This window comes from Chaetura pelagica, unplaced genomic scaffold, assembly GCF_000747805.2.
Source record: "Chaetura pelagica isolate M959 unplaced genomic scaffold, ChaPel_1.0 scaffold430, whole genome shotgun sequence".
Classification (NCBI taxonomy): Eukaryota; Metazoa; Chordata; class Aves; order Apodiformes; family Apodidae; genus Chaetura; species Chaetura pelagica.
Window position 1 is genome coordinate 56,221 of NW_009952159.1, and position 16,487 is coordinate 72,707.

General features: G+C 40.5%; 1 protein-coding gene across 1 annotated transcript in view; it reads right to left on the minus strand.

Annotated features, from left to right (window-relative positions):
• Positions 1-7,300: 7,300 nt before the first annotated feature.
• Positions 7,301-16,487, minus strand: part of LOC104397235 (chromosome unknown open reading frame, human C11orf30) — a 38,255-nt gene continuing 29,068 nt past the window's right edge. The window contains exons 14-19 of the mRNA XM_010007183.1: positions 15,631-15,795; positions 15,219-15,374; positions 12,558-12,712; positions 10,652-11,215; positions 9,225-9,737; positions 7,301-7,696 (exon numbers count right to left, since the gene is read on the minus strand). Coding sequence (XP_010005485.1) covers positions 7,502-7,696; positions 9,225-9,737; positions 10,652-11,215; positions 12,558-12,712; positions 15,219-15,374; positions 15,631-15,795 — 1,748 coding nt within the window. The 3' untranslated portion in view covers positions 7,301-7,501. The remainder of the gene's footprint in view (positions 7,697-9,224; positions 9,738-10,651; positions 11,216-12,557; positions 12,713-15,218; positions 15,375-15,630; positions 15,796-16,487) is intronic.

Consider the following 16,487-nt stretch of genomic DNA (forward strand, 5'->3'; position numbering starts at 1 on the left):
GAAACAAAGAACAAAATTAATTAAAACAACAACAAACAAACAAACAAAACAAATAACAAATCGTAAGATAATGAGTTCTTGTATCTCTGGGATAAATTAATTTCTAGATAAATCCATAACCTTGAACAAGGTCCTGTTTCCCAGGCTTTGGAACACACAGACACCCCATGGAAAGTGCCTGATCCTGAGTCTGGAGGAGGCATCATCTTCTCCATGTGATGCTCAAAAGGAAAGTCTTACTCCAACCTCTCTGGATATAATTTCTATTTCTTGGTATTATTTTCAGGCTCCCCAAAGCCCATGGCTATGATCCCTCCAAGCTGTTCTGACAATGTTTATAACTGTCTTTATTTCCCAGAGCCCTGAAAGCAGCAGGTTTTGTGTTGCTTGCAGCCAAAATCCTCCCACCACTCAAGGTAGAAGGTGAACATCCCAAGACAAGTGTCAGGCCTTGGGTCAGGTTATTGAAAACCTAAACCAGAAGGGATTTCTCAGAGTATTTTATATCACTGGTTTTGCAGCCACGTAGGTTTCTGGGCATAAGGCTGAAAGGGGGATCTCCCCCATGTATAAATACCTGCTGGGAGTGTAAAGATGATGGAGTCAGACTTGGTCAGTGGTGACCAAGGAAAGGACAACAGATAATGGGCATGAACTCAAAAACATGAAATTCCATCTAAATATAAAGATGAACGTGCAGATGGTTAAACACTGGAACAAGTTGTTCATTTTCCATCACAGGAGATGTCCAAAAAACACAGCTTGACATGGTCCTGAGCAGCCTGCCCCAGCGGACCCTGCTTAGACTAGATGATCTCCAGAGGTTCCTGCCAACCTCACCAACCCTGTGAGCACATGAACAGTTCCCAGCCCTTTGCTGTATGCAGGTCTCGGGCACCAAGGAAGTTCCTTGCAAGGAAGGGATGCAAACATACCTGTTTTCTCCACAGAAATTATATATTACACACAGATTTATCTTCTTGCAAGAACAGGAGATAGCAGAGCAGATTGCAGGTCTGATCTAAACTTCCAGGGAAAGCAGCTTCCCAGGAACAAAGAGCATTAGGAAAGCAGAGACTTGAAACAGACACCAAGAAATAGACTCCCTGCACATTGACTTGCATTGCTTTTAAAACAGGCTGGAATATCAAAGAGTAAAGTTGGCAGTTAAGGATTAACCAGGCTGCAGGAAGAGTCTGCTCTGACCAAACACCCAGCTCAAATGGTTTTCACTTCTGGAGACACTCAATGGCCATGGTGGCTGCTCCAGCAGGGAGAGATTCACTGCCATCTCTAGAGGCACCCAGCCTGCTATGCACTCCGTATGTAAATATATATATATATATATAAGCAGCATTCTTAACTGCAATAAAAGCCTGTACAATGAGACTTGCAGAGCCTTTAGTTGGCCTCTGGTAGAGACTGATGTGAAGGAAGTCCCAAAGTCTCAGGAGCCCTGTGAGCCTACAGGACAGTTCTGGCTGACAGCTGCAAAAAGCTGCATCTGTTACCATTACAGACAGCAATTCCTGAACAGCATTTGCTCTGAGTAACAAATTAGCCAGGCCCTCACACTAAGGATTGTCAAAGCTTTAGCAAAAGCTCTGTCACAGAGGATTCATGCTAGGTAGGTTGGAGCATTTACATGACATGATTCGATGAGCTTTAAATGTCCCTTCCAACCCAACCCATCCTATGGAGTCTAAATCCCATATGTAGTCCATGAGAGTCCGGCTGATGTGCCTACCACCCTCTGAAGGGTTCAGTGGTAATCCAAATCATAGAATCATAGAATCTTAGGGGCTGGAAGGGACCTCGAGAGATCATCTAGTCCAACCCCCCTGCCAGAGCAGGGTCACCTAGGGTACATCACACAGGAACTCATCCAGGTGGGTTTTGAATGTCTCCAGTGAGGGAGACTCCACAACCTCCCTGGGCAGTCTGTTCCAGTGCTCTGTCACTCTCACAGTAAAAAAAAATTTTCGGATATTCACCTTGAACTTCCTATGCTCCAATTTGCACCCATTGCCCCTTGTCCTATCACTGGTCATCACTGAGAAAAGCCTAACTCCGTCCCCCTGACACTCACCCCTTACATATTTGTAAACATTGATGAGGTCACCCCTCAGTCTCCTTTTCTCCAAGCTAAAGAGACCCAGCTCCCTCAGCCTTTCCTCAGCAGGGAGATGTTCCCCTCCCTCCAGCATCTCTGTAGCTCTGCCCTGGGCTCTCTCAAGCAGTTCCCTGCCCTTCCTGAACTGAGGGGCCCAGAACTGGACACAATACTCTAGATGTGGCCTCACCAATGCAGAGTAGAGGGGGAGGAGAACCTCTCTTGACCTACTAACCACCCCCTTTCTAACGCATCCCAGGATGCCATTGGCCTTCTTGGCCACAAGGGCACATTGCTGGCTCATGGTCATCCTCCTGTCTACCAGGACCCCCAGGTCTCTTTCACCTACACTACTCTCCAGCAGTTCAGCCCCCAACCTGTACTGGGACATGGTGTTGTTCTTCCCCAAATGTAAAACTCTGCACTTCCCCTTGTTGAATTTCATCATGTTTCTCCCCGCAAAGTGCTCATGCTCCTAATTACTCCCTCCCACTTAAGTGACACGAGTATCTGCTTTTTATGACAAGAAGGGCAGTTAAAGAGAAAATGGGATCCCAGAAAATTTCAGTAATGCTGAAAACTCTCTGAAAGATTAAAAGCTGAAAAGAGCATCAAGGCATCACAACAAAAAACATCTGCTTTTCAAAAGTGGCCAGTACTGGGCAAAACCAAAATCATATGGAATTTTCAGTAGGACCTGATCTGGAGTATTTATTGGACAACTCTTAACAGTCCCAGACTCCAAAAATTATGCTGTTACTCTTTAGTTCCCAGTGTTTAAAAGCCTCTTAATATCTTCCTGCCTCAATTAATTCAAAGACTCTCTTCACTAGAAAGGATGACCAGTTCCCAGGTACTCATTATCCTATAACACTTCAGTAACTTACCTGTCAACTGAAGGAGAACATAACCCACCACAACCCAAGATCACCAATTACCTCCACTTGTCACTTACTGCTCTAGCTGCCTCCAACTATCAAGTGCTATTTTATTAATAGTTTAAAAAATGAAGATATTAATGGGACTGTCTAGTTCATTCCCACCTTTCAAGGTATGAGGTTGCTGAATTTTAACCTGCCCCTGTGTTTGTCGGGAGAGAAAAGACTCCAAATGAGAGAAAACATGACAGTCCCTAATTAATTAACCTTAATTTTGGTACTGATTTTTTCAAGTTTCCATTTCTATGCCTCTGCACCTGAGCAAAATGCCCCTAATTACAATTTCTTCTTGTGCAGGAACCCCCAAATACATCTTAAGGCAATTCTTGCCTAACTTCCTCTTTGATAAACCATGTTAAGCTCTGAATACATTATGGTGCATTTCTACTGGAAGAAACCAGATTCACACATTTCCAGGACAGATTTTAGGTAGAAGAAAAACTCTTAAAGCCATTATAGCCTCCTGTAGCACAGCAGGAAACCTTGCACAGGCTGTCAGCAATCAATTCTTCATGCCTTCACCATACCCCAGGAAAGGAGCAAGTCCTGTGCCCAACATAGACACACAGGTGTTAAAAAGATATCTTCCTATACAGACAAACCTCTAAATAGTCCCATTTTCCTAGTTCCTTGTCTTAAAGGATTGAATACTTCCAAGTTGAAACCATTTCCTTTGCAGGGTACCTATGGGGATGCATAACCACTTTCACCTGTGAAACCCTCAGACTTCAGGAGCTACTTATACACTACAAACAAAAGAATAGAGTCTTAAGTTTCCCTGACTTTTGATTTTTCAAAAGGTCTTGGCTGATTAGACTTTTTTTACCTCTTATCTATTTAGTCATGCATTGTGCTCAAAGGGTCCTCCACATGAAGGCAACATAACTCCAAGTAGCTTCTGGTTTTCTGTTTTGCCCCTAAACTCCAAAAGCTCATTTTGTCAGTGGGAGAGACTCAGACTGAAAATACTTTTCCCCTGATGGTTAAATCTTTTCAGAAAATGTGCAATCCTCTGTACACATCTTTACAGCGCACAGAATTCTCCCTTGTTTCAGGAGTTCCTCTCACTTGGTCTCACTTTTTAGAATCCTTTCTTTTTAAAATAAATAAATTAATGTACTATTGCAGTGCCAGAGAACGTGTGTTAAAATGCTGAATTCAAAGTGACTCTTTAAAGCTGTTTTACTTGCTCTCCAACTCTTCCACAGCTTCCTGCTAAGTTGCAAACCAATTATCTGCTAATTCCTAGGCACCAAAGATCATCATCATCATAGCTCACCTTTCTTCTATTCCAAGGAGGGACATCAAATTCATTTCTGGAAGGAAGATGAGGCTTATTAGGGAGAAGGGATATGCAAATGTTACCTTACACACTGATGTTTTATTTTTAGCAGCTCGGTGCTATTTATAAGGCTGTGAGGAGCAGATATATGGCAGCAGCAGGATGAAATATCCCAGGGGCAGGTATGAAAAATCTCCACATCTGCAGGGCAGGACAAAAACCAGGCAGTGCTGCCTGGAGCTCATGAAAAAGGGGAGAAGGCAAAATGCTCCAAGGACGTCTTCTTAAAATAAGAATGTTCTCAAAAAACAAGTAAATGGGGGGAAAAAAAGAACATATAGACCCTAAATTTTAGCTCATCCTGTATATTGCTGATTATTAAAGGTATTTCTGTGAAGTGCTGGAGCAAATTAAAAAAAAATAAAAATAACTGAAAACATTCAGCACACTTTGGGAAAGCATTGAGAGGAGTTTCACAAATTAATGCACCATTATAGAAGTCCTTTTTCTAAATTTCTTAAATGAACTTAAGATACCCCCACTTCATGCTTCAGTTTGCCAATCTGAAAACAATTACTTCTCAAAGCCACACTAAAGAGACCTGCTATCTTCAAGGAACAGGCAAATAGTTCCCTGTAGTTGTTCATACCTTTGCTGTAAAGTCATCCCTAAAGATGCAAACAAAAAGTCTTACATAAAACATCAGAATAAGTTGGACCAGAAACTCAACAAACAGTTAAAGCATCAGGAGAATAATAAGTGTCAAATTCACCTTATGCCATTTCTTAGAATGGCTTTCTGGCTGGAGAGAACACACATTCACCTAAGCCTTAGACCATAATTTAAGGTAAAGTCCTTGAGCAAAAGTGCTCAAGAAAAATCTTGCTCTACTTTATATCCTCGTGGTCTTTTAGTCCCAGATATCCCAGGGACACTCACAATGCTGCAAGAGCCCAGGTGACAATGAAAAACTGACACAAGCCAGAAGAACTGTGTGTCATCTGATCCGGGATCTTCAAAACTGCCTATGGAAAACTACAGCCTCTTCCTTACCCTGGTATCTGCAAAGCAGAACAGACTCTTCAGTCCCACCTGCAGGAAAATTTGTATTAAATTGCTTTTTGTCATTCTGTGGAAATGTGGAACTTTCAGGACTTCAGGGATTGTAACCTGGTCACTCTTATTGGTCACTGCCATTTCACTAAAAAAAAAAGAGTAAAAGCTCCCAAAGAACTATCAAAACCTGAACTACCTTGAATGGTTGTGTTGGTTTTTTTAACTGGAGAAAAAAAAATATGGTGTGTTCCACTCCATAGATATTATTCTCTTCCATCCTGAGCACAAAGTACAGCAGAAACCAAATCAATACCTATTCCAACATAAAGGTAATGCAAAAATAATTTGTTTCCTAACCTACTATTCCAGCATTTGGATGGTGAATTTATCAGGACACTTCACTGGAATTAACTACATTATTCATTCTTTTGGAACCAAAGCTGATGGAAAAGAAAATAGAAAGGAAATTTTAAAAGTGTATGAAAGTCATAGGGACTTAGATTTATAAAATAACTGAGGTTAGATGAAAAAAACAACAGCACCATCTAGGGGTTACTGCATGTTCTTACACAGGTGGATACTGAGGACGAGATAAAATGGCATCTTAGGTGTTGTATTTTTTAGTTTTGAATTACTCTAGTTGGAATTTAATCTTAACTACAAGATCAACAGTAAAATCATAGCTTAAAAAAAAAAGAATGACGCCAAAAAGCTGTATTAGACTTTGGATGAAATCTACTTACAGTAGCACTTCAGCACCAAAAAGTGGGCAGTTAGGCTGATAGATGTATATACAATTAAATGATATGTCAAAAGTCTTAAAATGCTTAGTTATTTATAATGAAATCTATACAAAACAGTTAAAAACGTGTTTTTTATATACATTTGGAAAAAAAAAAAAAAAAGGAAGTATTGTCTTCATAAGCAGAATGTATTAAAACTGGTTCTTTGATCCCATCTGAACCCAACCCCCCTCTCTGCGGCTTGTAATTATCACAAAAACCCAATGTATTGCTTCAACAAGCCAAGTCATAAGGCTAATTTTCTGAAACCTACTACTGTATACTGATTTCAGCTTTTAAACTCCCCCCCCCCCAAATGGTCGATTTTAAAAAAAAAAAACAGCATGTAAGAGTAAAATAGTTTTAAAAGCTTCTGCTCACTTCTAAATCCAAAGGTTCAACTTGCAACGACGCTGAACCACTTATCCCCAATTTTGAAAAACTGATTTATAGCAAAATACCTTCCCCTCCACCCCGCCCCACCCTGTTTGTATTAGAATTTACACACCTGCCTGTTTCACAGGAACTTTTTAAACAACTTTGCCTCACTTAAAATTTTATATTTAAATAAATAATCAAAGTTTAACTAGAGCAGACGAGCATTTCACGTGCTTAAGGCACATGGAAATGCCTCATACACAGTTGCCCTACTTGTAAAAGCATGAAAACAAAAACCCACTAGCAAATCCACTTTGCTACCAGTTAGTGATTTTGCTTATTTCCAAACATTCACCAATAAGAATTTAAAACAAAACAACAAACTAGATTTTTAGGCTTATGAAAAAAAATCTTAACTAAGTGAGAACAAGTGCAAGAAAGAGAACCAATTCCAAAATTCCTGGGGCTTTTCCAGCACTGTCAGAGACACTTTTTCTCTCACATGCTATTTAAAAATACAAATATTTATTAAACATTCTTTTTTTTTCTGTTTTTCTTTTTTGGATGCTGTCTTGCTCAACAGCTAACAAAAAGACACAGCAAAGTCATGATCCCTTTTCACTGAAAGCTCATTTTCAGTATCTGGGCAAGGGTTTCAATAGCAGGAGCTGTAGGATTCGCTGCAGATTTGCTTTTACCAGGAGTACATTCCACTGTCACAGGTTTCCTAAATCTCAGTAACTACATCTCTTTTTTGTTTTCTTTTTCCTTTTTGGAACCATTTTTAAGATGCAGCTTTTGCAATCCCGTCTTGTTAAAACACACTGATGCTTCAAGGGTCCAATGAACAACTCTAATCGGCAAAGTGCTCTAAGACATCACAATACAAAGGGCATCTTGGATAACTCAAAATCCCAAGATATTTTAAAGTGCACTCCAGTGTCCCAATTCCTTAGGATTGTTCAGCAGAACTTCGAGAGGGGCTGGGCTCAGTGCCATCCTCAGTGCTACTGTCCACATCTTGCTCCATCGCCGTCTCCTCGTCGTCGAGGCGCTGACTGGTGAAGTTGTTGAGCTCCAGGAGCCCGCTGGGTTCCACTACCACATTGGAGCTGGAGTGACAAGGGATGGAATAGTGAGGGAGAGTCTGAAAGAAAGGAAAGATTGAAGCTTTAACACTCACAGTTCTCACAGGTCAAGGCATCTGCGCAAGCGCAGGTACTCATGGAAAGGGAATATCCAGTTTCCAAGAGCAATTTTCCCTGGCTAAAGCCCCATGTGTGTTACACCACATGAAGCTCAAGCTTCAAAGCTCCCTTCCACCAGACTGTGAGAGAGAAAATTTGAAGAACCCCACTCTTAAGGCACTAATCTTAGCCTTGGATCTTTACTACGACAGCATAACCAACAGCTAAACCATGGGTGCCCACCACCTGTCATTCCATGAGAACCAGAGATAACATTTTCTTCAGCCTCAGCTTCTTATCTTTTTCAGACAGGACATCCAGATACAAAGACTAGCTGTATTTCTGTGGACAATACAATAAAAGCTCCACCCCTGCCCTGAGCTGCACAGAGGCTGAGGAAACACCATGAGATCTAAGGTATTTCTTTCTGCTTATACTTCCATAGGTTCTAGAAACTGAATCTGCAATGTTATGCAACTGAAATTCTGGGGAGTATTGCATTTTTTAAACAGATGGTAGCACCTCATAAAGATAAACAATACAATTTTCCAAAAGATACAGATTTGCAGTAAAATAAAAATCTACCTTTGCCTATTTAGGGAAGTGAGGCCTAAAAATGATTAAAAAAAAAAAAGATTTCTACAAAAGCAAAGTTGCTGCAATGAAGGTTTTACAAAGTAGCATGAAAGATTTCAAAGCTCTGTACACAAATTATGTCCCACATCAAAAACATTTTCACTGTAGAACAAATATGATGCACAACAAAACCATTTCAATCCAGGTTATCACTTGTGTCAACAAATTCCAGGCCAAGGTGGCTACAAAGACTCATATTACACCACTATGAGTCCTTGGGTGACTGAAATACTTTCTCAGTTAACATTCTGACCATGTATTACATCATAAAACAACATCTTTAAGACAGCAGAATCAATGAAAATATTGTCAAGCCATGCAATGGCTCAAAGCATTTAGGCTAAAGATCAATAGTCATTTTATCTCAGAAATGGTAAAACTGGTTATAAATGAAGTTAACAAGGTTTCTTCTGAATCCAGACCTTATTTGCTCAACTTTCCCAGCAAGCAAAACCCCACTGCTTCATTTTTTGCACTGATTTTATACTCAGAGGTAACATTAATAGTTATTTAAAAAAAACTCTAGATCATAATTCCACATTAAATGTTGAAGGTCACATTTTTAAGCATTTCAGAGAAAAGTGCTTTGTAAAATGAGATGAGCTTGGTTTGTTTTCTTAACAAGAAAGGAAGACACCAAGGGAACGATACAGCGCTGGAGAAACGAGATCAATTTAAGAACAATTATACACTTTGAAGTTGCAATCCATTACAAGCATAAGAGCAAAATTAAGAGCCAAAATCTGGGGAAGGAAAACAAAAACACTCCAAAATTGTTCAGCTGATATCATGACATTAGACACCAGTTTGCTCTGCTCAACCTTTGCCTTATGCGCTCTGGTCTTCTCTTACCTGGATAACAATTTCTGATGAACTCTCTTCAACTTTCTTTTGTGATATATTCTGAATGTGTATGAACTGGTTTGTTGTAGGCATTCCTTGTGCATCGAGTTTCCTCTCCGTTAAAGTAGGGCCAACAGCAGGAGGACTTGAAGTGGATTCTGCACGTGTCTGTTGCTGGGGGATGGAAGTCGCCGTCATCCCTACCGCGGTCACCCTCGGCACCTGGGTAGAAGGTGACGACTCTGCTTGGCTAGCCAGGTTACTAGTGGACATGGCCTTGTTGGGGGGCTCCACTACCATGTGTCCTACGTTTGGGTCACTCTGAGCTTCCACCATAGACACTCTCAACATATCTGCTACCGCTGTCTTCGCGGGTGCCTGCGTGGGAAACAGGCTGGTAACCGGCAACGCCAGTTTGGGCACAGAACTGTCACCTGCTACCTTGGAAACAGAAGGAGGCTGATGCCCCTCCAAAGTTATCTTTGTAACACTGGATCTTTGCGTTGTAATTGGAGGCTGCACCTGAAAATCAAATTTTTGTTGTGCATGTTACAGCTAGATTATTATTGTTATTAATTAATTACTATTTGTTGTTGTTAACTGAAAAAAATCTAATCAATATTTCCAAGGACAGTATGGCACAAACAAGATACTTGCTATTATGAAGACAGTTGAAACTCAGTGTTTTAACAAAGGAATTAGCAATTATATGGTAACAGTTAATTGAAGCCTGGGGAAAAGCAGCTTTTTAGGCTGCTAGATAAGGATTGTAGCAGTAATAATACCACAGCAGCCTCGTTTTCCTTTGGGATTTACATCCCCATGTGATGTTTTGTTAAACCTTTTTGATTTATATATATTTCTGTAGAAGGCCAAAAGAAAAAAAAACAACTGTACTTTTCTGGAGTTAAACACGTGATTTCTTTTTTTTTCCACTTGCCTTAGTCTTTACATTTTCCCCTCCAGAGGAAAATTAAATTACTCCTGTAACCTCAGGAAGATGTAAACTACAAAGGAAGACGTGCAAGGGAGAGCCTTAGAAGACTGCAGTGTATCCATCTTTATTTCCACAGAAATAAAAAGTGCTACTTTGGGAATGGAAATTAATAACGTGTCATATCTAAAATATTAAAAGAAAATAATTAGGGACAAATTCCATGCACCAGTGGTGGCAGAAATTCATAAAAACTGTCCAACAAAACACGTTTGTGAGCTCTATGGAGTATTTTTTTTTCCCCTAGAACATGTGCTTCTCTTCCCTAGTGTCAACCTTCTGATGGGGTAATTAATACCAGCGGAATGAGGAGTTTTCTCTCTTGCCAGGACAAAACACTGCTACAGCGACAGGGTTGGTGTTTTGATTTGTGTTTTGGTGTGTGGTTTGGTTTTTTTTTTTCCTTGAACAGCAATTTTGCATGCTATCAATATTCCGTTACCTGGCTTGCTGGCTGTTTCTCTGAAGAGGCAGGTAGCTGCATTTGACTCTGGGGGGGTTGGGGTTGCACGTAGATTTTTTGTGCCGTTGGTGCCTGTTGCAGTTTGGGCAGCTGCTGCGTGGTTTTTACTGCAAGCACCTGTACTACAGTTTGCTGTGGCTGGGCCACTAAGGTAGGGAGTTGCCTTTCTTTGGCCATCATGTGGTGGGGGGGGTGCTGTGCATCTGGTTTGGTCTGTGCTTGCTCTTGCTGCAGGGGGGTTAGCTTTTGATGCCTTATAGAAAGCTGGGGCATTTGTGGGAGTTTGTGCTGGATTTGATCGGCCTGCAGGTGGATTGTCTGCTTCTGCTTGGTCTGGAAACACTGCAGGGTTTTCACTTGCAGTTGAGTCTGTTCCAGCTGTGGCTGACTCAGTTTTTGCTGTTTTTGTGCCTGTGATTGTGTCAGGGCAGATCTGTAAAACAGGCCGGTCTGAGGATCTAAGGTGTCCATCTCTTCCACTTCTCCTTCCTCAGTTCCAAGTTGTTCACTGTGTTTGGTAAATGCAGTGTGACTGCTTAAGGCCTTAATAAGAATAAGAAGTTAGAGCAAATTAGTAAAGAGAAATATAAATGGTAAGAATATACCACCTAAAATTAAAATTTCATGTTTCAACTCGACTACTTTAACTTATTTGACCATTACAAACTCCCAATTCATGTATAAAAACATACCCTTAAATAGATTTTCCCAATATATAAGCAATCAATACCTATTTTTATCCTGTGTGTCTATGTGGTGTGTCTCTACATGTAAACATTAAGTGCAAAACTAATCCTCAGTGGAGACTAAGCAGCCCTTGTGTGTCAGCTTAAGGTTTAAAGTCCCTAAGGTTCCATGGCAGTTGGACATAAAGCAGCAGGGATTAAGCAGGTGGTTGAACCAGTAGCTCTTCATTAAAGCCAGAGCCTCTCTGCACTATAAATTCAATCATTCTGCCTCTTGAGAGTCTGGTCACTCCTCCATTATTCCTCCCGCAGCTCCCTTTATTACAGTCTACCCTATTTCAGCAGAGATCCCTTCTTTGCCTTTCTTCCTCAAAATTTATTGCAGTTTTTCTTGGGCTTTGCACAAACACTGATTTTTTTTTGAGGGATTTGAGGGAGCAAGAAATCTACCTTAATATGCTTTGTATGCCATGGTATTAATAAATGTTTAGCAAGATGAAGCAGCCTATTCAAATATTGGACAAAATACACTCCCTGAAGCAGGTTTCTAAGCCTAACACAGCACTGTCCTGGTCCACAGCTGAAGTTTCTACAAGTTGAAGTACTGCAGATTTGAGCAGGTCTTGAAGAAAGGCATCAAAGTGGCTTCAGTAAGATTCCACTATAAGCTACGCTTGTTTGTTTGAAGTGCTTGGGATCCTCACAGCTCTGGTTTAAATATGAACTTACAAAAGTAAGATTCGGAGGTTTGCCTATTCACAAATTAAAGCCCTCAAAAATACAGTGTGTGCTCTGTGTACTGGCCAAGATTTTGCTTCATCCCTCTTCCCCCTACACTAATATCAATGTAATCTAAGCAGCCTAGACCCTGGCAATAAAACACACAGAAGAAAGCAGTTTGCTGCTGTGAAGAGATGACATACAGATAGGAAGAACTCATCTAGGAAGCACTATCTTCTCCACAGTGGCTGTTAATACCTCTTACTTAACAGTCTTGAGTAATCTCATTAACTGCTTCCCTTTTATCCCTCCACCCTCACCATCAAAACAGGCAGTACTGAATTTCAGTTATTCACTTGCCCTGACACTTAGCGATTTCAGTGGCAGAAACATGATACATTAATTCAGAACATGCCCTGGTCCTATATAGTTCATATCACTCACTACTGTTTATAGACTGGGAAAAGAAAGGGTACAACCTGCTGCATGATATGGGTAATGGAGCCTGTGGAGGATGCAGGGATAGATTTCACCACGACTGAAGTCTGTGTTGCTGTCTGCGACTGAGCCACGTGCTGCAGCAGAGTCCTCTGGGGTTGAGATGACTGCTGGTGGGGCTGGGACCTATGACTGACTGAAAGCAAAGAGGTCAGTGGAACTTCTCCAGAACTAGCTGCAGTAACTTCAACTATTCACTTGGCATTTCAGTTTCAAATAAAATCATACATGAGTGAAATAAAGATCTGAGTACAAGAAACGTCTTTTACTGTATGTCAGCTTCAACCTCAAAGTGGAGATCTATTCTGAGAAGCCTCTTAAAGTAGCAACTCAGGGGTTTTGCTTTTGTCTGAGTTTCCTAAGTAATCATGCTTGATCCAAACCTCCTCTGGCCTCCTTCTCCCAAAACACTAACTTTGCAAGGAGAATTTATATTCAGTTTTTAGCTGGGTTCTTTATACAGCACCAGCATAACACTGTAGTGCACGTGTTATTCTGTGTTAAAAGCATCTGCACAATTGACTGCAATTAAGAACAGCAAGCCCTGCTCACTGAATTTCTACCACTGATAAACTGCAAGGAATACTCTCCAGAGTACTGGCTAAATTTGAAAGATCAGCAAGTAGGAAATGTTTGGGTATTATGAAAGCAAGTGAGATTGATCAGAAAACAGAGACCAAAAAATGCAGACCATGTCATGGGTCTAACAACACGTTTTAGAACAGAACCAGTATGTTCACCAGCTATGGTGATGGCTCTGTAATTAAATAGTGGGTTTATTCTAATTAAAAAACCCTCAAAGCATTCTATATTGCAGTCACTGATAAGACATGAATCCATATTACTTTATGCCTGTCCATACTAAGATGGTTAATATTAGCTTTTTACTTACAAAATCATTAATAACTGAAGGAGAACAAGCGAAGTCTAAACTCAGCTGTAACATTACTGAAAAATTTTCTAGTGACCTTCCTGTAAGTTAAAAGAAAGGTCATACTTTGAGTTTATATGATCATTTTACTTTCCCACTCCAAGAAAGGAGTTGGGCTCTATCAGTACTGGCCTGCGTGCTGTGCCAGATCCATTATGGATATTCCCCCAACAGTTCCTGCACAACTGAAAACTCCATTTAAAAATAAAGTTTCTAACCTATATGGTTGTGTAGATATTCTTCCGAATGTGAACCAATACAGTGTTGTCTTCCTGAGTCTGCAGACAGACAAAAAATGGTGACACTAAGATGTGTGAACTGCTCCCTTCATCTCATGAGGAAGCACATGCTGGATCCCAGCTCCCACACACATCCAAGTGGGCCTAATCCTTTGGTCTAGGTGCACACTGGAAATTTCACAACAGGTTATAGACTGTTTACTATTTTACTACTTAATGTTAGTAGAAAATATAGCTATGTGGATTACTGATGAATCCTGAAAAGCAGAAAACAACAACAAAAAAAACCCCTCGATTACCTGCGTTCCTTGGCAGTGATCAGAGAAACTGGGGGAAGGGGAAAAGTCTAAGAGCAAAATAACTACAGTTTTGTGCTGTAGCTGAAACTGCTGCTTCAGAATCCTAGGATGGTGAAGGCTGGAAGGGACCGTAAAGATCATCAGGTCCCAACCCCCCTGCCATAAGCAGGGACACCTCCCACCAGACCAGGCTGTACAAGCCTCATCCAACCTGCCCTTGAACACCTCCAGGGAGGGGGCAGCCACAACCTCCCTGGGCAACTGTTCCAGTGCCTTCCCTTTTAAGGGCCCTATGTAACATCAGCTCTTACAGCACATTCCAGGAAAATCTGAAACCTTGACTAGAAGCTCCATGTACAGGAGTCAGGGAAGATAACTGACTGTTAATTCAAGATCACTTTAACACTGTTTATTGTACTTTTGAGTTTGTTTTACAAGAGATCCAAGGGAGCACGATTTAAACATTCAAAATTGAAGCCAGATACAGTAAGTGTGTTATTTAAAAGAGCAACAATAACATCCCTAACTTAAATTTAGACCATACAAGGGATGGAAGCAAGGGGAGGAGGTACAGAGCAGGCAAGTGAAAAATCAAAATATCAGATAAGAAATGTAACACTGAAAAAACAGATATGTACTTATACATTTTAATATAATCAAGTTTTGTTCCTCTTTTCCAATGTGGATTTTCAACACACTTCTTTCATTTTTCAAATAAAAAAGGGAGATCAGTAATGTGGAGGTAAGAAATTAAAATGGAAAACAGGTAATTTGATCCTCTCAAGTACGAATGTGAAGTGGCTCACACCTGGTGTTCTGGGATAGTAGGGAGCACCAGACAGAGCAGTCAAGGACTTCCACAAAATGGACCACCAGATAAGAGGAGTCAACAGTTTCAAAAGCTAAGTACTGAATCCCAACTATGATTCCAATTTTAATAACTTGTTTAAAGAGTGCAAATGTATCAGTTCAAAACCTTCTAGCAAATGAAAAAAAACTGGGGACTACATTAGCCTGCTAACTGCACACCTGGCATAAAAAAACCACTTGGTCCTGGTTCTTTCAGCAAGAAAGGTTTTGCAAATATGGGTTGAACTAACTGAAAAGGCTTGAGGCCTCTCAATACAAATAAAAAAAACCACCACAGTTCCTGTAACTTCATTTTCTACTTACCAGTTGTGATATATTCAGCAACTAATTCCGACTCTACTACAGCAATGGAAGGACTTTCTGGAGAATGCCTCTTTTCCTGGGCCATCTGGATTGGGACAGCCATTTGGCTCAAGTCAATGGTTGGCTGCCTTGGCTTGGATTCTAACTTTTCCTTCACTGCTTTGGAAGAGAAGAAGAACATAAAATAAACCTCCAACATATAAACATCCGTAATAAAATGAACTTCCAATATGAATGCAAAAGTTTAATTAAACAATAAAAACTATGTAAGAGGTTCAAACTGTTGTAGGGTAAGAAAGGAATCAAGGTGATTCAAGATAAGCGCTTTTCAGTTAGAAAACTTCTCACAAACTTGCTGCTTAAGCAAGCAATAATTTGAAGTTATACTAAACAACTGCATGGGTTTTCACACCTGTTGTCTGCTGAAGTTCCAGCAAAGCTTTTATGGTGGAAGTAGCTGACTGAGATTCACTGGATACATCCTGGTAAATTATCGTCGGGCTTGTGTCCACAGCAATTTCATGTTCTGACCAGTCTTGACTCCTTGAAGCAATCACATGAACTACAGGCTGAGAATCTGCTTCCAAAAGAACAAAAGCACATCAGGTCATTACAGAACCATTCTGGGTCAGAAGTCTCTTATCCAACTTCTTGCTTTAAGTCAGGGTTACAGTTCAAAATTGTACCAGGTTACTCATTATCCATTAGTGTTTTGAACCCTGCCAAGAACACATACACATTCTGCAACACTTCAGTTTTTATTACAAGTGACTCTTGAAATAAAACTCTTAGTGCTATAAGCAGTTTCCAGAGAAAAAAAGCCTGTACCTTAGTTTTTTGTAAAAGCTTTGGTTTGAGCAATCAGACTTGAGCAGGTTCTTTGTATGTTGAATATCCCTTGGACTGAACTCTTTTTCATAAGGTTTCATCAGATCACAAGTTCTTCAAAAATACTTAAAATTATACTACAGACCAACAGTTGCAGAACAATATAGAAAAGGTGGCTGGAATGCACATAAGTACATGTTTCCCTAAGAGACATTTGCTTTTATTTAATGCAGTGATACACTCTATGGTCACCCCTGACCAACCGCTGGGTGTTATTTATGCCCTATTATTCATCCTCCACATAAGAGCAGTTCTATCTGTATCATGGCTTGAAGCCATGGCAGCATTCCCATCAGGATTGCATGTCCTGATGCACATATATGTGCCTACCAAAATTATTGCTGGTCACACAAGAGCTTCCAGTCATGCAGTGGAGAGATG